Raw genomic sequence first — 23,720 nt, 5'->3', positions numbered from 1 at the left:
CCAGTGGCTAGTTTTTTTCAACGGGATTGCAAGATGGCGTCGAGTGGAGGAGAAGGGGAACAGGAATGGACAGCGGCAGTGCGGCCGCTTTTATCGGCTTCGTACACAGCTTTTGAAACAAAAGACCTACCTCAGCTAATTGGGTCTATAATCAACAGGTAAACCCGCTAAATGTCAATACATTGCCGGTCACTGTTTGCTTAGATTTTGGCTGTGTCCACCCAGGTGTTAGCTGACTGGCTAACTGGCTAACTTAGCTCAGTTAAGTTCGATGGGAAATGTTACCCACTTAGCTAAGTATAGCAGCTAGAAAGCTACATGAGCTAAATAGCACTTGTACTGACTCGGTTGACGTTAGCTAATATGCTAACGTTAGCTAACGTATACAAATTGTTGTTTTGCTTGGCCATGGTGGTAACTCATACGGTTTAAAACGAGGCATAGCCCACGCCGAATGGAGGATTGTCGATAATGTCACACTATTGTCATGTAAACATACACGACGTCAGTGTTATGGGAAGGGAATGTGCTTCATCATTAGCTAGCTAACACAAACATTAGCCACTAAGCGAACTAATGGGCCTTTATAAACGTAGCGTTGAAGTGATAATATACTTTTTTGACAACATCTAGTACCGTTTATCGTCATCATATCATACCATTTGTGTTTATGGGTTGTACACGAAAAATTCGAACCTCAAACACAAGGAAGGACTCATCGAAAGCCACATTTTTTAAAATAATAAACATATGGTTTGATATTTAATCTAACAATGGACTTTGTCATTTGCCAATACATTGTTATATTCTTAAAACTTAAATATCATAAATATCAGAGTTTTATGAAACAAAGTGCAGCAAAGTTGAGATTTGAAATGGAATGCACTTGTCTTTTTTCCGTTTGTGATCATGTATACTTACTAAGGTGATGTCTAGAAATTCAAATTGATTCTCGTTTAAAGAGGAAAATTGGTGACCACTTTTGATCAGGTGATTACTATTCCGGTGCTTACTTATCAGCCCTACATTATCAAAGTCAGACAATTTTTTTGTGATTGACAGCTTAAAAGTGTGTCTCGCATCCTGAGAAAAAGAGATGGACAACATTGACTGAGGGCTGCAACAGAAAAAGCCGATGTTTTATTAATGCACACAAGTAGTGTGAAATGTTAAATGTGTATGATAAAAAGTATTTTCTTTTCTATTCATTATCTAATTCTGTTTTACTTGGATCCACTGTGGCGATCCCTGGAGCGGGAGAAGCCAAAAGAAAACAAGTCTATCAAAACATATTTCCTTTTGCTCTTGTCGTTGTGGCTTTATGATATACACAACATGTACTTGTTAAAAGCACGTCATTATTTTCACTCATAATGGCACACAAGTAAAACAATAAGGTCAATGTTGTAACTTCAATACAGCAGAAAGGTTTTGTATGCTCCATTGGAATTTGGAGAAAGTCTTTTTACCTGATCCATCCAGTAGGTTGATAAACCTGCAGACATAATTCAGTGGTTTGTCCACCAGGAGCAAAACCTTGAAGTCAATTAACCATAAGCCAATTGGTTAGTTTGGTTAACTTGAATCTTTACAGGCCGAGCCTTTAAGATCAGGTAATATGACTAGCAGGTCCTAGTTGTTCTCATCATGATATCATTTCGTACTATTTCCCACTGGACAACTTGGAATGCCTGATGTATTTTGTTTGGAGTTATATACAAGTTGATGGATTTAATCTTATGTGGAATTACATATTTTTGAAACTTTAAATTGTATTTTTATATTGTATTGGATGTGACTTTAGAGAAAAAAATGTTGATGTAGATGATGGATAACAGAAATACCAGGGTTCATGATTCTGTGAATGATTTGTGTAAAGAAACTGGGTTGATTCTGTGGTTGGATAAAAGCGTCTGCTAAATGACATGTAATGTAATGTAATGGTTTCCAGCAACTCTGACAGCTTCTCATTTGCTTGGATGTATGAGATCAGTTTTGAAAAGGTGCTCCTGTCTCATAGAGTTTCTGTTGTGACATTTTTAAAATGAAGAAAAACAATGCGGTTGAGAGATTTGCGACACAATAAAATGGAGCATAATATAAAACAATAGGTGTTCCTCTGTAATATAACATGTACTGTCATATTGCACATAGTGTTTTTTGGTTAAGTTGTTTCTTGATTGACACCATGACACAAGTATTTTCCCCATTAATAACAATGCTCATGTTTCATTGCAGTGAATCAGACATTCTTCACCACGACAAACAATATGAGCCTTTCTACTCATCATTTGTGGCACTTTCTGCACATTACATCACCACAGTATGTGGACAAAGTATGTATGTTTTTATTTTCTTCTTTAGTGCATTGGATAATGGATTGCTAATACTTTTTAAGCTAGAGTACTTCATTAGCTTTTGGTGAATTGTCTTCTCACCAGTTAATAATTTTTTCTTATTCTTTCTAGTACCGAGAAATCAGTTGCTCTCAGTTGCTGCAGCATGCAAAGTATTGATTGAGTTCTCATTGCTGCGTTTGGAGAACCCAGATGAGGCATGTGCTGTATCTCAGGTAATAACACAACAGGGTGGTGTCAAATAAATTCCAGAAAAGAAGTTATTATCATTTATACTGTTGTCATTTCATTCTACCCCTTATACTGAGAACATTGTTCCATTTTCTATAGAAACACCTGATTCTTCTAATAAAAGGACTTTGCACTGGCTGCAGCAGACTAGATCGCACAGAAATCATTACTTTCACTGCTATGATGAAGTCTGCCAAGTTGCCTCAAACCATCAAGACCCTTTCAGATGGTAAGTGTCCCCCTGTTACTTGTATTTAAATTATCTACATTATAATTTATTAAAAGCTTTGATAAAATTAGTCGATTTTCTCGACATTGACATTGGTTTCAATTTGTGAGGTAATATTTTCGTATGCCTTTATGCAAAACAATACATATACAAAGGACTGGAATGAGACTGAAAAAACTGTCCCTATTCCTTTAACAGTGGAAGACCAGAAAGAGTTGCCCACCGCTGTGAATCCAGAGCTTCGACAAAAAGAAGTACAAATGAACTTCTTTAACCAACTAACATCAGTTTTTAACCCTGACCTTACAACCATTTTGGCCTCCCCATCAGCACAAATGCAGGTGAGTACTGTAGACCAGTCTTCTCTATTACTGCAAAGCTTGCTATTACTGTCATCAGAAGCTCAGATTTATTTCTTTTACTAAAAAATGAACATCCTTTTTATTTATTTGTTACTTAAATTTCTGTGCACAAAACAATAGCTCTTTGGCTGCAATAACAGTCATCATTTATTTATTTATCTGTCTATTTATTTACCCACCCTCCCCAATTATAGGCTGAGAGTGATTGTGATGACCAAACCACAGAACAGGCTCTTCAGACCAAAATGAAAAATGCCTTTGTCTCTCAGAATGTGTCAAGCTTACAGGAACTTGGTGAGTTTTAACCTATTACGTTGCTGTAGTAATAACAATGTTATGGTTATGTCACATATAAAGTTTAGAAAGTGTCCATTTATTAATATGCACAAATAACAATTGTCCAGGTGGGTCTGAGAAGTTGCTGCGAGTGTGCCTCAACCTACCCTACTTTCTGCGCTACATCAACCGTTTCCAAGATGCTGTATCAGCCAACTCTTTTTTCATCATGCCTGCCACAGTGGCGGATGCTACTGCTGTCCGCAATGGGTATTTAGTTTTAATTTTTAAGCTGAAAATCAAACGTGTGTGTATTTGTATTTTAAGATTCTTCATAACTTGTTTTTACCCTTAAACTTTCACTACTTGAAACTCTTTCCTAGATTTCATTCACTGGTGATTGATGTAACCATGGCTTTGGACACACTTTCCCTGCCAGTACTGGAGCCCTTGACACCAGCGAGATTAGTGGATATGACCGTGCTGGCATTGAGCTGTCTTTATGCTGGTGGGTGTGGATAAAATAAATAAAATAAAAAGCAGTAGAGACTCTAGAGCAGTCTACTTGACTGAACTATCACAACAATGCAGCAGTTTCATGGCCATTATTTGATGTATGATTTGATGTAAGTGAAATAGTATGTTTGTTTTTTAAATCTGTTTAGGTGTGAGTGTGGCTACTTGCATGGCCATTCTACAGGTAGGAAGTGGTTTGCAGCTCAGATCTGCCTCCACTGGGACTAAAGAGGAGGACTACGAAAATGATGCAGCAACAATTGTCCAGAAATGTGTGAGTACAATGCAGTACAACATTCAGTTTATAGTTACATGCTAGTAGTAAGACATTGTCTGATGCTACTTATTATAGCCCATTAGGGTTTCTTTGCTCCATATAAGAAAGATAAAATTAAAACGGAATAATTTTGGTTTGTAGACGAAACAAGACCTTTGAGAACATCATCATTTTTAGGTCGACCAAACAAACAAATCTGGAAAATGATTGACAGATTAATCAATTATGAAAATAATTGTTAGTTGCAGCCTACTATGCTGTATAGCAATATGCAAAACATTAAAAAAAAAAAATGGTAACAAGACACAATTTATGTTTGCAACAGCTGGAGATTTATGAAATGATAGGACAAGCCATCAGCAGCTCCCGCAGAGCTGGAGGAGAGGTAAATACTAGTTTTAAGTATTGTACAAGAAGTCAAACATGTGTTGGAGATGTCTATGAAATTAATTATTAACTTATTTGTGGATGCAGCATTATCAGAACTTTCAGCTGCTCGGAGCCTGGTGCCTTTTAAACAGCCTGTACTTGATTCTTAACCTGAGCCCAACTGCTCTGGCTGATAAAGGAAAAGAGAAGGATCCCCTAGCTGCCCTTCGTGTCCGGGATATTGCTGCTCGCACAAAGGATGGTGCAGGATCGCCTAAACTTGGTCCTGGAAAAGGGTAATTCCCAATAAATATGAATTAAATGCATATCTTTTCTGTTTTGGTGTTATTCCATTTTTATCTTAGAATCTTCAGATGATTCTGGTATAGAGTGAGTTTATCAGTACTATCTTCTTATTTCTGATGTCCTTTTTGGTTTTTAGATTATTATTATTTTTTGTTTACTTTTAAATGCCTCCATCAGTTTTGTTTTGTTGCTTGAGTTTCCAGCAGCTTGATACAATTCCTGAAGAGACCCTTACCAGGATGACTGAGAATCCACCCCTTAAAAGTAGAGTTTTACATTTTTTTTGAGTGCATTAATTTGGTTTTTATTACTTGTTTTTGTGAAGGCACCAAGGATTTGGAGTTTTGTCTGTTATCCTGGCCAATCATGCCATCAAACTTTTGACGTCACTTTTCCAGGATCTGCAAGTTGAAGCTCTCCACCTGGTAAGTGAAACCCCTTAACCCCCACTGGAAACACGACACTGAATGCCAACTTGAAACTTCCAATTGTTTTAAGAACCAAAAGGCTTAATTTCTTCGCTTAGGTTTGCCAACATGACTTTACTGTCTGTTTGATGTCTGTTTTCACCGACAACAAATTACAATTTGCAAAGGGACCACTAATTTGATTTAGCTTTACACAAATCAATTTCACTGAACTGACAAAACAAATCAAAAGTGTCCCGAAAATGAAGTATATTTACACAATGAATCATGTTTTTTTTAAACTGTTTCTATCCCTTTATCTTCAGGGTTTGGTTAGTGATGGGCCACCAGCTGAGCTCAACATCTTGGCACGGAATACTTCGATCCAGAGGGTCCAGAGGCTCATTGACTCTGTACCTCTAACCAATCTTCTCTTCACCCTTCTCTCAACTTCCTACAAAAAGGTACAAAATTATCCATATTTACATATCTTTATTTTGTGGAATTGATATGTTTTAGCATTCATTTCACAAAAATGGGGATTTTAGCGACTGTGCTTTTCCTCTACACACAATCTCTAACCAAGTTTATGGCTTGATTAAAAAACATGATAAGTTAGATAAATTAATGATCATGCTTTAAAGCTGCTATTTTATTGCTGTTGTCAGGCTTGTGTTCTCCAACGGCAGAGGAAGGGCTCAGTCAGCAGTGATGCCAGCGCTTCTACAGATTCAAACACCTACTATGAGGATGATTTCAGCAGCACAGAGGAGGATAGCAGTCAAGGTATTTTCACACTAGATCGAAGTCGGGCGAAAAAAGAAAACATGTTAGTAACGAGTGAACTGCGATGACAATCAATTGCCACAACTGCATGTGGCTGGACAAGATCTCACCTTGCTCTCAGTGTAGAGTGACTGAGAGCGAGAGAGTCAGCATGGAGAAATTCTCTCACAGCAACAGCCCTAGATTAAAGCGATTACATCAGCACAGAACATGCTAGTATAGCAGCTTTAGGTTGCACAACGAGAAGGCCAAGTCAGATTTACTTATTTTTGGTACAAGGCGAGCATGGAGTGTTGAGTGCTGCAGGTTGGATTTCGTGTTACCAATGATGAAGGTGGTAAAAAAGTGGTGGATAAAATCGCAACTGTATGCAAGCACTGTGCAACACATGTTGCTTATGCTAGAGTCAACACTCATCTACAGAGACATCCCCCACAGTGGGACAATTGACAGCACAAGGAGGAAAGAGTCGTATTAGTCTGTTTTTATTGTGATAAGAAAACCAATTCTTTCAAGATTTTTTGCCAAATAAATGAAAAGCATGTTTAAGTGCAGCAATGTCTCCCCTCTTGCTGTTAAAAAATGTCCTTAACAATAACACATTAAGCTATAGATCTGATGCTGACCTATACTATTTCTAGAGTGTAAAACGTATTTAAAAGAAATTAACTGAACCAAAAACCATGACCCCAAAGCCATGATATGAACCGAACCGTTCCAACCCTAGTTAGTGGGTCGCCCAGGAAGCACAAACCACATACACACAGATAAGCATTAAGATTTTTTATTGTTTCTTGGTCACACAATGACAGTGTAGATGACAGTGTCTACTATTTCAGCAGAAAGAAGACAGGAGAAGACAAGTGCAGCTTGTGTTTCAGGTCAGCAGTTTTCTGTCCTCAGGTCAAAGACTTGGTGTCCTCTTCACTGTCCTAGATTCATTTTGTTATTGTATGTCTCACAATTTATGATCTGAGCTGTGGTCCTAATAGCTCAGAAAATGACAGAGCCACAGGTGAAGAGGCTTTGGCAAAATAGCTCCTTCTCTGAAACATGCTTCTTGTTTGAATTGACTTGAACTAAATTTTGATTTTTTTTTTGTCAAAGAGGCTCATCTGTGGCTCAGTGTGATTCAAAGGATAATACCAGTGGTGTTGAAATGTGGGTGCTCATCATTACCTTTACAAGCATTAAATTTGAACAAGACAGCTGGATGATGAATAGAAAAGAGTCATTAATACCAGCATTTGCATTAACCAATGAAATGTCTGGCTTTGTGTGATGAAAATATTTTTCTAGGTGCTTTTAAGAGCTGGCACCATGTTTCCCTATACAGTCATTGCAAATACAACATCTTTAGACATAATGGGATGGCTAATGGAAATAAGTTAATACATCAACATGAACAGTCTGCAGGTATTTAAGTGCACCCACATCAAAGAGTGGTATTATTCTTAAATGCAACAAATTCAATTTGTGCTTGTAAACTATGGGCTTAAAGACACTATGCTGTGTCTTGCTATCACCTGAATAGTTATAATTTTTGTATGTTGCATGCAAATGTGATTATCAACTTAGTGATATCCTTAAATTACAATTTTTTTTCTTTTTTTCATTTGGATCAGGGCTGCAACTGATTATTTTCATAATTGATTAATCTGTTGATAATTTTCTCGATTAATCAAGTAATCGCTTGGTCCATATAATGTAGAAAAATGTTGATCATTGTTTTTCAAACCTGGAAATTATGATGTTCTTAAATGTATTGTTTTGTCCACAAACCAAAAGTATTCAGATTTAATTATTTCTTTGTTATATGGAGCAAAGAAACCAATGAACCAATTATCAAAATAGTTGGCCATTAATTTAGTAGTTGATTATTAATTGAGTAATTGTTTCAGCCCTAATTGGGAGTAATGTGTTCATACTTGCATACACTGGCTGTGCCTCCAGTCCAGGGCTTTTCAGATAAAATCATGTTGCTAAAAAAATATATTTAAATAATGTCCAATTAATACCACCTGCAAGGGTAGGCTTAATGTGAGGGACCTCTGGTCGTATGAACTAGCTTTTAGAAAGTTAGCTTGATAATGGGGAAGCAGCCACAGATATTGAGCAGGTTGGGTGATAAACAAGATGTAGTTGGACCTACATGACCCAAAGTGAGAGGGAGAGGCGGGGTGATTGTTTAAGAGAGCGAATCTAGCATCTTAAGCTGGCAGATGTAGTCAGAAGAACCTTAACCCTCAGCTATGCACAATAGGGCGTCATTGCTGCTGCAAAGTGCACAAGATTAAATTTTAAACATGTTAAGTGATCGTTCACAATAATCATTGTCATGGACTCATTCGCACTAGTGTGTGGTAGGAACCTGCGCATCGCCAGTGGAGAAACTCTGTATGCGTTACAACTGCAAGAGGAATGTACTGTCCAACTGAGGAGCTGCAAGTTCTCATTGCAGCTGTCAACCTCTGAGCAAACAGAGCCTCTTCACATTCAGACTACTCCCGCCGTGATGTAAACAGACCGCAACAATCGATCATTAAAGCTGACTTTCTCGTTATAATGGGAAATGTTGTCGTTATAACGCTCTATGGATCAATGCAATACTGATGTGGTCTTACATTGATTTGAACTATATCGAATTCTATTTTAAAAAGTATGTCATCATTTTTTTTCCCCCTATATTGCACATACCTAGTTCTTAGTTTTGTAGATACAGCTTCCGTTTGATAGTGCCAACACATTTTTCTTTCAAGCATTGTTTGTATCACAATTGCCAGTAGAACAACAACAACAATAGTATGTGTATGAAAAGAAACTTGCTTATGTGCACTCGCAGATCTAGTTATGAACTAGTTCATATTTCATTCTTTTAATTGTGTAAATATGTTTTTATAAAGGGCCCAACTTAAAATCCTCATCAATTTATATTTTCCCCAAAATCTTTAAGATATTAAAAACTAGCAAAAGCCCATCTATGGTCCAGACACGCAGGTGCTTTCTGATTAGACCTATTCTCTGGACTATTGGGTTTGATTATCAGTTCCACTCCCCTGATAATTTTGTAGGTGGGGTGACTGGTTTGTAGAGGTCTGTGGTGTCATGAGTTCCCTCATTGTTTCATCTGTTGAAAGCTTGTGTGTGAATGAGTGATGTCATACAGCCTTGAGGGTATTGGTTCTGATGATTACAAATGTTGAGTTAATACTTAATTTCTCCTGCATCTCCAGTGAGAAAGAGAGACACTAAAGAATAAGCTCTGTCAATATAATTTCAGTACCTGTTGCAGTCAGTAAACCTTATCTCCTTCTCACTGACAGTAATTCAGAGTTGTTGTCTTGTGAAATGTTATAAGAAGATAAAACATTTTGTGTTTAAGTGTGGTTATTCACCTACAAGACATCCATATATGTTCACATTTTTACTGCAGTGTTTGCCTCTTGTCTGCACAGTGCTGTAGGTGTCAAGAACTAGTTTTAAGCTTTTTACATTTTGCCTTTTGATGACACTGCAACCGCTTCAGTTGTTTATTGTGAGCCTTGGAATGTTTCTCAGGTCAACTGTAAGAAATTCATATAAATAACGTTGACATTCTTTTTATAGATGATGACAGTGAACCCATCTTGGGGCTTTGGTTTGAAGAGACAATTTCACCCACCAAAGAAAAAGTAGCCCCCCCACCACCACCTCCACTTCCACCCTTGGAAACATCTCCTAGACTGAAGAGCCCTAGCAAGCAGAATCCCAGTGAGAATGGCAACATTTTAGCTGGCCGTAAAGATCCAGAGCTGGTGAGAACACCTTGATCTTTTCCCACAGAATAACACTGTCCTGATGCTAGCATATCTGACTGTTTCTATGTCTCGGAATGGGTACCGAAACCTGACATTAAATGGGCCCAGGGCTAAATTTGAAGTACTGCAAAGTATCAATGAGAGCTGACATTAGTGGTGCTTCTAACGGTAGTTAGAAATGTTTTTGATGTTGTTTGTCTATGACAGATTTGCACTTTTCCCAGTTATGAGAAGAGATCTGTGTGCATCTGCAAATTGTTTGCTCTTTACTTATTTTGTTTAATTCTTTTAAAAAGAACCAATAAGATTACCACTAGCACTGGATTGATAAGCAGTATCAAATAAAGTAGTATTACCATTGCAATCTAAATGATTTCCATCACTAGCTTTGTCATTTGGTTATTCATCTTTATAAGTTTAATATGTGATAGAACTGTCACCTCACACTTGTTTGTTCTCATAGTTCCTCAGTTTAGCCTCCAGCATTTTAAACTTCATCACCACCTCGATGCTCAAGTCCAGGAACAACTTCATCCGCAACTACCTGAGTGTGTCTCTTACAGAGCAGCACATGGCTACACTAGCCAGTATCATCAAAGACGTGGACAAAGATGTAAAAGGTAAAGGTAAAAATTGCTTATAATGCAAATTATCTGTAATATGTAGCTTAATTTGTTTTTCTTTGCTCAATTGCTACCAGGTTTTAATTAAAAAAATGTTTTATTCAGGCTCCTCAGATGAAGTGTTTTCTTTAGCACTGTATCACTTCAACCACACTCTGGTTACATCAGACCTGCCATCGCCAGCTTTGCAGGTAAGAAGACTTGGTTCCAACCAACAAATAAAACGTCTCACAAAATTTGGCTGCATTAACCTGTAGTAATAATGACAAAGGATTATTTTGTGTCAGTATCTTATTATTGTACTTCTTGTCATTCCCAGAACACCCTTCTTCAGCAGTTAGGTGTTGCACCCTTTTCTGATGGTCCCTGGCCTCTGTACATTCATCCACAATCACTGTCAGTCCTGTGCAGACTTGTCCTTATATGGCAGCACAAAGCCAGTGTGCAAGGAGACCCAGATGTGCCAGAATGTATGAAAGTCTGGGAAAGGTATTGTATCTGGTTCCTGTTTTTTTTAATGTTGTCACTATATTAATTGGAGATCAGTTGAAAAAAAACCCAAACTATTCAAGCTGTAATGCATTTGACCATTAATTAAAAAAAACAACACAACTCATTGATAAAGCTCCACTTGATCATCCATAATTTACAGGAGGGTAAAATAGCATGAAATGGCATAAAGCACCACAAGGATTAAAAATCAATAGACTGCGAGTGGTGAAGCACACCTGAATTCTGGAAATAGATAGATCATGTACTATATCTTTTTTTGTTATTTTATTTATACATATATATCTATCTATCTATCTATCTATCTATCTATCTATCTATCTATCTATATACATACACTATATTCTGGCTTGCACTTTTATATATTCTATATTGAATATATAAATATAATATCCTCCCATTTCTTCTTTCTTGTATCTTTTACTTTCCTGCTGTCAGGTTTTTGGGAACATTGAAGCAGCACACCATCCAGGGTTCAGTTCACGGAGAAGATGACCTCAATGTAGAGCACCTCCAGCTTCTGCTGCTTCTGTTCCACAATCTGTCAGAGTGTGGGCGACGGTCAATCCTCACCCTGGTCACTCAGGCTGTTACTGAAGTGGCACAGAGCAGAGACTCCCAGCTAAAGGCTGTGCCCCTCAACTTGGCCCGTCTGTTGCTGATTTTTGACTATCTGCTGCGCCATTACTCCAAGGCTCCCTTGTACCTTTTTGAACAGGTTAACATTTATTTTCTGTTCTTTCCTGATGGTAAATTGTACAATGCTTTGATAGGTATATTACTAGGGTTTTTAGATTTGATAATTATTATTTTATGTTATATGGATTGCACTGTTAAAACATGATAACCAAATTATGTACTCACTGTATTAAATTTCCAAATCCAAATTTTTCTAAAGGTGATAATTATAAATAAACGTGTTTTGAACTGTAATTTCAAGAAATTTAGCTACTCTCATCATAAAAAATTGCAGGTGCAGTACAACCTTCTCACCCCACCTTCAACTGGGCCAAGTTCTGTTCAGGATGGCAGCAAACACAGCAGTCTCCCACTTTACTATGGGTTCAAGGAGGTGGAGGAGAACTGGGGCAAACATTGTTCATCAGGTAAGACCAAAGAAAGAGGTTTTCTTTTTTTAGCTACTGACCAGAGCATTGCTCTACCTAGGGGTCAACGGTATAAATGATTAATTTGGCCATGGTATAGCTTTTATTATACCAGTCAACTGTGATAACACCTCATTGTCTGATGGCTCTGTTAACATCTTAGACAGGGTTTCTCACATATTTGTCAATGTGTGGCGACAGAATGAACATTGAATGTCACAAATTTATTCTGTCTGGGATTTTCATTAATTTCCCTGCCCCACAGCTCTCTCACTGTTGCACAGTCAAGAGTGTTGAGAACACACACCAAGACACACAGGCATGCACTCAATTGTATGCCCAGGTCAACAAGCAAGTGGGGAATGAACTCTGAAGTGCACAAATGTACATACCCAAGAAAATATCGCAATATAAACCATTACTGTGTTAAAGTAAAATTTTATTGCAATATGAATTGTAAGCCATACTGCCCAGCTCCACCTGTATCTACAAAACCTCACTCATTTCCTCAACCATTTTTGACCACCAGATTATTTTAGGATAAATATTATTTGAGCACTGGTTGTCTACCTACCAATGTATGTATGACTGTGCTGCCTGTCTTGGCCAGGACACTCTTATAAAATATATTTTAATCTCAATGATTCTTTTCCTGGTTAAATAAAGGTTAAATAAAATAAAAATCACACTAGTAGAATAAACGTAACCGACTATGACCACGTTTTACCCACATTCACACTGCTAGCAACCTCAGTAACACATTTTTAACATGAATGTAATCATACTGTCTGTGTTCTTACAGCAGTTATTCATTGGTTGTAGATGAGAAAATAACTTGTCTTCATGTTTTTTTTTTTGTTTTTTTTTTCAGATTCAAGTGTTCAGCCCAAATTCTATTGTGTTCTGTCCCCTGAAGCATCTGAAGATGACATCAGCAGGCTAGACAGCAAGGTGATACCTTTTTAATGGCTTTATTTAATGCAACAATAATATAATTTAGATGAATTCGTTATGGAAAGATAATATTATCTGATTTTTTTCAGTCAGGGACTATGCTTTCTTTTGAAAAAAAAATCAGAAAGAATTCAGACCCAATAAATACCTACATATGTCATAATAGCTATATTAGAGGTTCTCAGCATTCTCACTCTGTTTGACAGGATTGGCCCAAACAGTTGAGGCATTCTAAATAATTAAAAAAAAAAATTTCATCACCCTCCCTGTCTCACTGCATCCAAACTGTATTCCCTCTTAAGGTCTTTCCAAAGTTGTTCAATGGAGCAGTGAAATACGACGAACTGTATGCGTGGCTCATCTCACTCCTGACCGCAGGATCTCAGTTTGACACGGCAAGAAGAGAGGAGAATAAACCCATTACTCCTATGGTGAGAACATTCACATGAACAAACCACAAATTTTATCAACTGGGGGCAAAAAACAATGGCATAGGTTTGCCCACAGTGACCGTACCTTTATTAACATTATTTACCCTGTGGGGAAATTCATCCTCTGCATGTTATTCATTATTTAGTTGCAAACCACCGTTTCAAGTAATTTAGGATCAGTAGCAGTACATTTCTGTTTTGTTTAACTGTGTTTGTTTAAAACCTCACACAGGAGGCATGCTCCCTTCAGTACTGCTTCCTAGTACTATGGAGGATTCTGGGAGTTTTACCCCCCTCAAAAGCTTACATGGAGCAACTAAAGACTGGCTGCTGTGATCCCACTGAGAGTGACATCCTGCACACATTGAGATGGTCTTCACGTCTCAGAGTATCAACTTATGTAAACTGGATCAAGGTCAGTTGACAACTGAAAGAACTGCAAAATTGTTTATTAGCGCGATAGTTGACAAAGGAAATACGTTTCTTTCATATATATTTCATGTAACTTTGTTCCATAGCTACATTTAGTTATTCTACACATAACTATTTTTCTTTCTTTAAATAAATTCAATGCAACTTCCCTCTGATTACTAATTCACACTGTATTCTGTACCCCATTCTTAATTCTGTAATGTACTTAATCATTTTCATTGTGGTTAATTTTAACATATGATTCTTTCAATGTCATCACTGACAGGAACACTTGATGAAGCAGGGAATGAAAACAGACCAAGCAGCTTCCCTTGTTGACATGACCGCTGCTAAGTGCAATACCGTTAAATACGATGTGGAGTTGGCAGAAGAGTACATTGCCACACAGGTTATGATTTACTATGTAGTTACTGGTGTGTGTATATTGTTTAAAGTTTTGTCAGTCTTTGACTATTCAATTTGTGTCATTTACAGATTTCCACCTTCTCCAGTGTTGACCCAAACACCATTCTTCCACTTCATCAGTTACCTTCTTTACAAGCCATCTATACACTGGATGCAGTCATCTCTAAAGTGCAGGTTTCCTTAGATGAACATATGTCCAAGGTTGCCATTGAGGCAGACACCCCCAAGACTTCAGATATCTCAAAGAACCTGCTGCCAGCCACACTGCAGCTCACAGATGTTTACACAGCCTTTACAAGGTGAGAAAGGATTCTTTTTTTTGAAAGTACTGTGTTGTATTTACTGAATGTTTATAATCTATTTTAACGATTATGATAATGTATAAATGTACGCATTATTTTATAAATCTGCCCAATCAAATGTGGAATATCACTTGGCTTGGATGGTTGAATTAATGAATACAATTAAATAATTAATCAAAGCTGGCAATATAACATGGTTTTAATTACACAACTATAGCAACTGTTACTTGGGAGACCAACTCAGACTGATAACAACACTTGATCATAATTAGCTGTGGTTTTACTTCTACTGACATCACCTTGAAAGCTTTCCGGTGTTCCACAGTGTTGCCACTGCTCTGGTTCTAGATGATCTTCTGAAGGTTTATTTCCAACAAAATAAAATTAACAGACATAGGGACGGTTCAATGGCTTCTGAGAATTGAGAACTGTCTAACTCAAAATAATTGATTGACAATAAGAAGAAAGGTGGACCTAAAACACTGCCTTGTGGACTTCTACATTTAATGTCTCAAAAAACAATTGACGTCCTATTACCATGTGTTTCCTGTACGAAAAACACCCACTGACATGTACTATTTCCCAGTGTAAATGGTAAATGTATGGTAGTAGTTATACTGTTTACTTAAATCTTCAATCATCCCTAACTAAAAAAACAAGTATGTTTTCCATCTGTCTTTTAATCACTTATCCTAATTGAATCATTGAACCAAATGTGCTTGCCCCAGGTCTTACCTACTAATGAACATCCCAGAGGAAGGAGAGAACAAGCTGACAGATGCTAAGCTCCAGGGTTATGCTGCAGTTTTATCTATTGGCTCCACTCGCTGCAAAGCTAACATGCTGGGTATGTAGAAGAATACATTAAAATTTAAAAAAAGTTTTAATACTTAATAATTCCAGTGTTATAACCTGATTTTTTTTTTTTTTTTTTTTATTTACTTAACAGGACACAGCATTATGCAGAACTTGCCGTCGGCTGTACAGGCAATATGCGAGACTTGGAACAGCATCAACACTAACGAATTCCCCAACATTGGCTCATGGGTATGTGAGTTAAGGTCACTTAAAGCTCAGTTAAACTAAATTTACTCATTTAGATGTATTGCTTTAACATAGATCTGGCTCAGTCTGCCATAAAGAATGAACCCAATCCTTTTTTAATTCTCAGGCTGAAAAGGTAACCAAATAGGGTTTTTGGTTCCTGTGGGTTAGTCAGACTTTATATTGATTCAATGCTTTTTTTATTGGGTTATTTATTTCATTGTAGTGGTCACTAAGATTTCAAAACATTTGTTAAAACGTCTTTCTTTTTGAAAATAACACATAATTGAAATGCCATGGCTTTGTTTTATTCTTTATAAGTATTTTAAAAACCTATTTATTTATATTTAATGACCTTTCATGGCCCACCTGCAGTATGACTTTTCATGGCCCACTAGGGAGCTGTGGTCTACACTTTGGGAATTGCTAGGCTGTTAATTTTTTTTTTTAATTTAAGAATATTAAGGGTATTTAAAACAATGGTTTCCACATTTCTTACACTAAATTGGTTTGGTTTTTGTTTTTTCAGCGAAATGCATTTGCCAATGATACCATTCCATCAGAGAGCTACATCAGTGCCATCCAAGCAGCTCACCTGGGCACACTGAGTTGTCAGTCTTTGCCTCTGGCCTCTTCTCTTAAACACATTTTACTTTCGCTGGTTCGTCTCACTGGTGATCTCATTGTGTAAGTGCCTGTCTATTTTGAAACCCGAATTCCTTAATATTGAACCAGTAGTATATGATGCATATGGTTCCTTCATAGAGCACGTTTGTCTCCTCAGCACAGAGGAGCAAAATTCATCACAAGTTGTGCGCACCCTGCTGCCTCTTCTACTGGAGAGCAGCACTGAGAGTGTGGCTGAGATCAGCAGCACCTCACTGGAGCGTATCCTCGGCCCATCGGAGTCAGACGCATTTCTAGCCCGGATTTACGAGCGATTGGTGACAGGGTGTTACAACATTATTGCCAATCACTCAGACCCCAACAGGTTTGTCTTGTTATACACTTTTTGTAATCACAATTCTTTTTGTTTTCTCAACTGCATTTATTACTAGTGATGGTTTACAATCCTTGCTGTATAATTTCTCTAGTGGTTTGGATGAGTCTGTTCTTGAGGAATGCCTCCAGTACCTTGAGAAACAGCTTGAGAGCATTCAAGTCCGCAAGGCAATGGAAGAGTTCTTTTCATTCAGGTATCGTCTTGTGATAATCCAGGAAGCAAATATTAGACATGTACTATGTCATGTATTTTACGTATCTTGTCCTTATTTTTTTCAGTGGCGATCTTGTCCAGATCATGATGGCAACAGCCAATGAAAACCTGTCAGCAAAGTACTGCAACAGAGTACTGAAGTTCTTTACAAAGCTTTTCCAGCTCAGTAAGTGTAATATCAGTTCATTTTGCTCAAGAGGTTTTTTCCTTAGTTTTTGTTACACATAAATAAATACTATGTCACAAGGCCAAGCGCTATGTTAAGTATTTGTCTTATCGGTTGCTTTAGAAAAGTCCTTGTTTAGACAAATTAAAAAGTGTCTTTGTGTTTCCAGCATTAAGTAACCTTAAAACCTTTAGATACATTTGCTGTTTTTTCAACTTCTGTGACATGATCTTGCTGTCATTTCTAGCGGAGAAGAGCCCAAACCCCAGCCTGTTGTGTCTGTGTGGCTCTCTGGCCCAGCTGGCCTGCGTGGAACCTTCTCGTCTGCAGTCCTGGCTGATGCGCATGACAGCCTCCCCACCAAAAGACTCGGAGCAGCTGGAAATAGTGCAGGAAAATCGACAGCTTCTGCAGCTGCTCACCACTCATATTGTGCGTGACAACAGCCAGGTGGGCGAAGGAGTTTGCACTGTCCTCCTCAGCACTCTCATTCCAATGGCAACAGACATGCTGGCCCATGGTGATGGTACAGGATTTCCTGAACTTATGGTCATCATGGCCACTCTTGCCAGTGCTGGACAGGGGGCCGGTCATCTACAACTCCACAGAGCAGCTATCGACTGGCTGACCAGATGGTAAGAGATCAGTTTCACAATCATGATTGTTTACACCAGGGAACTGCGTATTTTATGCTGTCAGTGCTTGGTTTGAAGATGCCAGAAAATTGTTGTCCTTTGCATTTTATGACCTCATTATTTAACATATTCAGAATCAGAATCAGAATAGCCTTTACTGTCGTTATTTTGTGGACAACGAAATTTGGGTGCCACTCCCTTGGTGCAAAATACAAATATATAAATAACAATTTTAAAAGAGAAAATAGAAATATTAACAATAAAATAAGAATAAGAAATGTTGTTTACATTACAATGTCTTTCATTTTTACTTGCAGCAAAAAGTATTTAACACAAAAGAATGTTGTGGAAAAAGTGAGCACCAACGTATCCCAAGGAAAGGTATGTTTTTATATTTATCATTATGTTACACTAATTTGTTGACATGTCTAAATACCTTTTACCCCATTCAAGTGTAGAATAACATTTTTTACCAATAATTGTCAAGTCATAATTATACTCTTATTCCTTGGTTTCAGCATGCAAGCATGCTGGAGTGTTCATGCCACATCATCTCCTATCTAGCTGATGTAATGAATGCCTTGCGGCAAAGCAGTGGACAGGGCACAACAGCACTGCTGATGGAGGGAGAAGAGAAGGCCATGGAAGTGGACTCAGACTGGGTGGAAGAACTTGCAGTCGAAGAGGATGATTCTCAGGCAGAGGACTCAGTGAGATCTCACTTCCTTAGATACATTTTCTCTTATAACTCGGCCAAGTAAATCTGCAGGATATACACCTGAATGTGAAAAGCTCTGAAAAATACTGCAAACAAAATATCCCTGCAAACTTGTTTCAGTCAACCTTGCGTCATGTAATTTTTAATCAAACACAAAATAGATTTATTAGTTTATTATACAATCGGCACAGCAAATCCCAATGTCATCTGGCTCATTGATCTGATTGGTTGTAGGTCTATCCAATTGTCTACATCTGTTGGTCACACCTCTTGAAAGTGGGAGTTGACTACAGTCGTAATCAAAGGGGGGGGGGGTGGGGGGGGTATATCCTGTTTTTCCTTGTTGTCAGTTGATAGAGGCTGCAGGCACTGCACAAGAGGTGGGGTAGACAAATCAGCTGTTAGTATGTGTGAGAGAGCAGTGAGATGAATAAAAGGATGATACATTGATACACAGCGGATCAAAAAGAGCCATTGTAATATGTTAAATCAACATTTTGGTAAGAGGGCATGAAAAATGGCGCAGTGATCCTGTTACCCAGTTTAAAAAAAAACCTGACTTGCATCCTTATAGCAAATCTGACAAATGTGTGCTCCCCATTTTTAATTATTTTCTATCGAAGAGTCTTAGATGACACCCAGTTGGCCGAGTTCACAAACAGAAATTGAAGTTTTTTAGATTATGACATTCATGCTCCATCAGTTGCAATCATTTTCACATGTTGGTCACCATTTTACAGGATGAAGACTCACTCTGCAACAAACTCTGTACTTTCACCATCACTCAGAAGGAGTTCATGAACCAGCACTGGTAAAGAAAATCTGTTCCCTGTTATTTTACTTTATATCTTGAATGAGGTCCAGGGTTGTTTCTGCCTTTTTAATTATGATCAACTTCTGGATGTTTTTGTGGGCCATTGTTCTTTTTGTTAGAACTAGGGAGTTGTTACATCTGAAAATAGTTTTGTCACAAAGAAAATTTTAGTAAGTCTAACAACTCTTATTTTTGGGCATGCATGAATCAGAAAAGTTGTTTTCATTTAAATTTGGTAAAATCATCAACTCCAAATTATTGACACAGTGAAGAAACGATCAACTAACAAACTAACCATACTGTTGAGCAATTGTGTAGATGAAAGAGTGTATATACTGTATGTGCTTGAAGATTTATTACAGGAGTATAGACTGCAAGTGACTTTACCTAATAAGCTCATATACTATAAACAGCCTATGCCCTGTTCCTTTTCATTCTGCAGGTACCACTGTCACACCTGTAAAATGGTGGATGGGGTAGGTGTGTGCACAGTGTGCGCCAAGGTCTGTCACAGAGACCATGAGATCTCCTATGCCAAATATGGCTCTTTCTTCTGTGACTGCGGTGCCAAAGAGGATGGCAGCTGCCAGGTGAGACCGAATACCTCAGGTCATCATGGGAAGAGAACAACAGCGGTAACTTTGGTTTGCAAGTCATTCCCCCATTGACTTCCATCCAGTCATTTCATTTGGTCAGGGTGATAGCTAGCCCCCACACATGTGGCCTGAAATCATGTTTACAAATGTCTGTTTCCAATAGTTCTGAACTTAAAGGCCAGCTTTCCAAGTTAATCTTAAATTACACTTTTCTGAATGTGCATGTTATAATGAACAATCCATCAATTGCATTTCCCCTTTTAGTTTACCATAAGATCTGATAAATTATGTGATAAGCTTTTTCTGCATTGTTTGTGTTGTGTTTTGCGTTGTGATTTGTATTGGCTCATAATTGTTAAGTTTACCTTATAAATCTTTTGACCATAAGTTATCAGAGTGCAAGCAAAGTCAAGTAATTCTAATTTAAAGATGTTAAGCAAAAATTATGCTCTAGTATGAAAGGCTTGAATATTGATGTGTGTTCTAATGCTCAGTGCTCTCTCTTGTGTTCTTTCATCTACAGGCCTTGGTCAAACGCAGCCCTAGCAGTGGCATGGGATCCACTGTCAAAGAGAGTTCTGCATTCCAGAGTGATCTGCGTATGCCCGAGAGTGCTATCCGCCACCAAAACGCTTCACCCTCTGACAAGGGCAAGGTCACCATCTGTGATGGTAAACCTGGTGATGAGGACAGACCCAAGAAGAGTAGTGTGTGCAAGAGCATTGAGGGTTGTCAGGAAGAATTGCTTGCACAAGTGGTAAGAGAAACTGTTAATCTTCTTTGGGTTTGCTAACTGCTCCTGTCTCCGGTGTCTCTTCAAGCACTGGCCTTTTAGATTTTTACACGCTCAGCATGGTAGAGGCTCCGATTCACAGTATTGGCTCTTTTTTCATGGCAGATTGGTTCATCCACTGCAGCAGCCATTCTGGAAATGCTCATGTTTCTCATGGAAGCCATCCAGACCAACTTCCAGCAAGCATCAGCAGTGGGAAGCAGCAGCCGGGCTCAGCAAGCCCTCAATGAATTGCATACTCAGGACAAAAATGTGGAAATGACAGACCAGTTAATGGTATGATGAAGGATTTGTAGAGTTCTGAAAATTCCTTAAATTTATTTCAATTTGATCACAAAAATAGTGCTGTGTTTTAATGGTATGGACAGTAACTTAACTCTTTTTTTTTTTCAGGTGCCTACGCTCGGCTCTCAAGAAGGGGCTTTTGAGAATGTGAGAATGAACTACAGTGGCGACCAGGGACAAACTATACGCCAGCTTATCAGTGCACATGTCCTGCGGCGTGTTGCAATGTGTGTCTTGTCCTCACCTCATGGCCGGCGCCAGCATCTTGCAGTCAGCCATGAAAAAGGAAAAGTAAGTTACGCAGAGGAGTTAGATTAATCCCATAATTATCTTTGGTTTTCTTGAAATGAGCATTGCTTTATTTTTTTAATTTTGCAGTTTTTGAAGCATTATTAATCGTTTTATTTTCCATTTGGCAGATAACCGTTCTTCAGCTGTCCACACTCTTGAAGCAAGCCGACTCAAGCAAGAGGAAACTAACACTGACCCGCCTGGCCTCTGCCCCTGTCCCTTTCACTGTCCTCAGTCTTACAGGCAACCCTTGTAATGAAGATTACCTGGCTGTGTGTGGCCTTAAGGTCAGAAAATAAGCTTTTCTGTTTGTTTTAAAATTGAAAAAATATCAAAGAACAATCTTTACAGTGAAACAAACCACAACTCATTTTGTATATGAATGAACGCTATAGAGGTTTAGTGCTTGACTGTCTTCTTTGTTGTCCTGTATTGTTTTCCCCAGGACTGTCATGTACTAACATTCAGCAGCACAGGATCTGTGTCAGACCATCTGGTCCTGCACCCACAACTGGCTACAGGAAACTTTATCATCAAAGCTGTTTGGTTACCAGGCTCGCAGACTGAGCTTGCCATCATCACTGCTGACTTTGTAAAGGTATGTCTTCAGTCTTGGTGATTTGATAACATTTTTCTTGATAAAGTATATAGTCTCTCACAGTTGACTGATCATGCTGCTCTTTGCTGCTCTTTCCTGCTCTTATTTGTTTCTTGGTCTATGTTTTGTTACAGATATATGACTTGTCAGTGGATGCCCTGAGTCCCATGTACTACTTCCTGCTTCCAAGTTCAAAGATTCGTGATGCTACATTCCTTTTCAATGAAGAGGGGAAGAACATTATCGTCATCATGTCTTCAGCAGGATACATGTACACACAGGTCATGGACGAATCCAGCAGTGCCCAACATGGCCCTTTCTATGTCACAAATGTTTTGGAGATAAACCATGAAGACTTGAAGGTAAGTGGGGTGTATAAATTAAACCATCAAAATAATTTATTGTGTAGAAATTTATTACAGCTGCAGCTAAAGACTTTTTTTTTAATAAATGTATCTACAGCAGCACTGAGGTAACTTCTGTTTGTGTGATTCCAGGATAGCAATGGGCAGGTCGCCGGGGGCGGTGTCTCCGTCTATTACTCTCATGTGCTTCAGATGCTTTTCTTCAGCTACAGCCAAGGAAAGTCCTTTGCTGCCACAGTGAGCCGCAGCACCACTGATGTACAAAGGCTTTTCCCCATCAATGTCAAAGGGTATGTGTTTACTTAGACCAGGGTATTGTAACTGGCAACTGGACATGTTAACAGTCTCTGTGTTTCCCTTGTTGTCTTTCCCTCTTTAGCTCTAATGGTGGTAGCAGTAAGATGTCACCTGCTCTGTGCCAATGGTCTGAGGTCATGAACCATCCAGGCTTGGTGTGCTGTGTGCAGCAGACAACAGGCATACCACTGGTGATCATGGTCAAACCTGACACCTTCCTCATCCAAGAAATTAAAACTTTGCCAGCCAAAGCTAAGGTACCTGGAAGTCACTCAAATGGACAGTTACTTGCAGTTTAAAACTTAAGTTTATACATTTTTAATTATATCATCACAAAAAATTTGTTAAAATATATCTTTCTTTTCTTAACAAACCTGCAACTCATTGGATTGATTTTATGATTGTTTCCTAATTTACTCTTTTCATCAGATTCAAGATATGGTAGCGATTCGACACACAGCCAGTAACGAGCAACAGCGCACTACCATGATTCTGCTCTGTGAAGACGGAAGCCTGCGAATCTACATGGCTAATGTGGACAACACGTCTTACTGGCTGCAGCCATCACTGCAGCCCAGCTGTGGTGCCAGCATCATGAAACCAGTCCGTAAACGCAAAGCAGCTGCTACCAGTGAGTATGAGTATGATAAACTACAACTACTATTAATGACCAGCACCATAAGTCATTTGATCCCAACATAAACATTTAGTGGCTTCTTAGGATTTGTAGTGTTTGTACAACAAGCAGTTGTTGGAAAAGTGAGGGCTTGAGGGTGAAAGAACCATTTCTTGTATACTATGTGCTTTGTCCTTGCAAAAATGTTAAAATTTTAATTTGATGATTTTTCTTTCAGCCACCCGGACTTCTAGTCAGGTGACATTTCCAGTGGATTTCTTTGAACACAACCAACAGCTAACAGAGGTGGAGTTTGGCGGCAATGATTTGCTGCAGGTCTATAATGGACAGCAGATCAAACACAGACTCAACTCTACTGGGATGTATGTGGCCAACACAAAGGTAAGGATGTTTCAACATTTCATAGCATAGCAGAAAACATGGAAAAATGGCTCTGCTTTTTTCCATTTACAGAAAAACTGCAGACAGTCTTGTGTTGTTATATGCATCTTTATTAATTGTTTTTCATACAGAAATATTAAGATAATACTTAGTCATGTTGTATACAATATACTGTAGTCGTATCATTTTGCAATAAAATAAATACAAC

The 23,720-nt window shown here is 38.3% G+C and overlaps 1 protein-coding gene across 11 annotated transcripts in view; it reads left to right on the top strand.

Annotated features, from left to right (window-relative positions):
* The window catches only part of ubr4 (ubiquitin protein ligase E3 component n-recognin 4), a 45,569-nt gene continuing 21,849 nt past the window's right edge, over positions 1 to 23,720 (top strand). For 4 of the 11 annotated variants that reach the window (XM_058643606.1, XM_058643602.1, XM_058643600.1 and 1 more), the window contains exons 1-47: positions 1 to 158; positions 2,239 to 2,336; positions 2,469 to 2,572; positions 2,688 to 2,817; positions 3,016 to 3,158; positions 3,374 to 3,473; positions 3,584 to 3,725; positions 3,839 to 3,963; positions 4,121 to 4,245; positions 4,574 to 4,633; positions 4,723 to 4,913; positions 5,249 to 5,348; positions 5,657 to 5,794; positions 5,999 to 6,116; positions 6,956 to 6,997; positions 9,723 to 9,910; positions 10,377 to 10,539; positions 10,642 to 10,727; positions 10,856 to 11,025; positions 11,485 to 11,764; positions 12,020 to 12,152; positions 13,024 to 13,103; positions 13,409 to 13,537; positions 13,770 to 13,952; positions 14,235 to 14,357; positions 14,444 to 14,673; positions 15,405 to 15,523; positions 15,626 to 15,723; positions 16,250 to 16,407; positions 16,505 to 16,711; positions 16,815 to 16,916; positions 17,002 to 17,102; positions 17,350 to 17,737; positions 18,055 to 18,118; positions 18,256 to 18,447; positions 19,196 to 19,266; positions 19,712 to 19,904; positions 20,389 to 20,622; positions 20,764 to 20,934; positions 21,052 to 21,234; positions 21,363 to 21,521; positions 21,680 to 21,832; positions 21,967 to 22,194; positions 22,330 to 22,487; positions 22,577 to 22,751; positions 22,924 to 23,125; positions 23,349 to 23,512. In XM_058643606.1, coding sequence (XP_058499589.1) covers positions 34 to 158; positions 2,239 to 2,336; positions 2,469 to 2,572; positions 2,688 to 2,817; positions 3,016 to 3,158; positions 3,374 to 3,473; positions 3,584 to 3,725; positions 3,839 to 3,963; positions 4,121 to 4,245; positions 4,574 to 4,633; positions 4,723 to 4,913; positions 5,249 to 5,348; positions 5,657 to 5,794; positions 5,999 to 6,116; positions 6,956 to 6,997; positions 9,723 to 9,910; positions 10,377 to 10,539; positions 10,642 to 10,727; positions 10,856 to 11,025; positions 11,485 to 11,764; positions 12,020 to 12,152; positions 13,024 to 13,103; positions 13,409 to 13,537; positions 13,770 to 13,952; positions 14,235 to 14,357; positions 14,444 to 14,673; positions 15,405 to 15,523; positions 15,626 to 15,723; positions 16,250 to 16,407; positions 16,505 to 16,711; positions 16,815 to 16,916; positions 17,002 to 17,102; positions 17,350 to 17,737; positions 18,055 to 18,118; positions 18,256 to 18,447; positions 19,196 to 19,266; positions 19,712 to 19,904; positions 20,389 to 20,622; positions 20,764 to 20,934; positions 21,052 to 21,234; positions 21,363 to 21,521; positions 21,680 to 21,832; positions 21,967 to 22,194; positions 22,330 to 22,487; positions 22,577 to 22,751; positions 22,924 to 23,125; positions 23,349 to 23,512 — 7,026 coding nt within the window. In that variant the 5' untranslated portion in view covers positions 1 to 33. The remainder of the gene's footprint in view (positions 159 to 2,238; positions 2,337 to 2,468; positions 2,573 to 2,687; positions 2,818 to 3,015; positions 3,159 to 3,373; positions 3,474 to 3,583; positions 3,726 to 3,838; positions 3,964 to 4,120; positions 4,246 to 4,573; positions 4,634 to 4,722; positions 4,914 to 5,248; positions 5,349 to 5,656; positions 5,795 to 5,998; positions 6,117 to 6,955; positions 6,998 to 9,722; positions 9,911 to 10,376; positions 10,540 to 10,641; positions 10,728 to 10,855; positions 11,026 to 11,484; positions 11,765 to 12,019; positions 12,153 to 13,023; positions 13,104 to 13,408; positions 13,538 to 13,769; positions 13,953 to 14,234; positions 14,358 to 14,443; positions 14,674 to 15,404; positions 15,524 to 15,625; positions 15,724 to 16,249; positions 16,408 to 16,504; positions 16,712 to 16,814; positions 16,917 to 17,001; positions 17,103 to 17,349; positions 17,738 to 18,054; positions 18,119 to 18,255; positions 18,448 to 19,195; positions 19,267 to 19,711; positions 19,905 to 20,388; positions 20,623 to 20,763; positions 20,935 to 21,051; positions 21,235 to 21,362; positions 21,522 to 21,679; positions 21,833 to 21,966; positions 22,195 to 22,329; positions 22,488 to 22,576; positions 22,752 to 22,923; positions 23,126 to 23,348; positions 23,513 to 23,720) is intronic. The other 7 variants (XM_058643601.1, XM_058643599.1, XM_058643607.1 and 4 more) reach the window with 5 other exon arrangements.

The sequence above is a fragment of the Solea solea genome, chromosome 11 (assembly GCF_958295425.1).
Source record: "Solea solea chromosome 11, fSolSol10.1, whole genome shotgun sequence".
In the NCBI taxonomy this organism is placed as follows: Eukaryota; Metazoa; Chordata; class Actinopteri; order Pleuronectiformes; family Soleidae; genus Solea; species Solea solea.
This window is presented reverse-complemented; position numbering and strand designations above follow the sequence as displayed.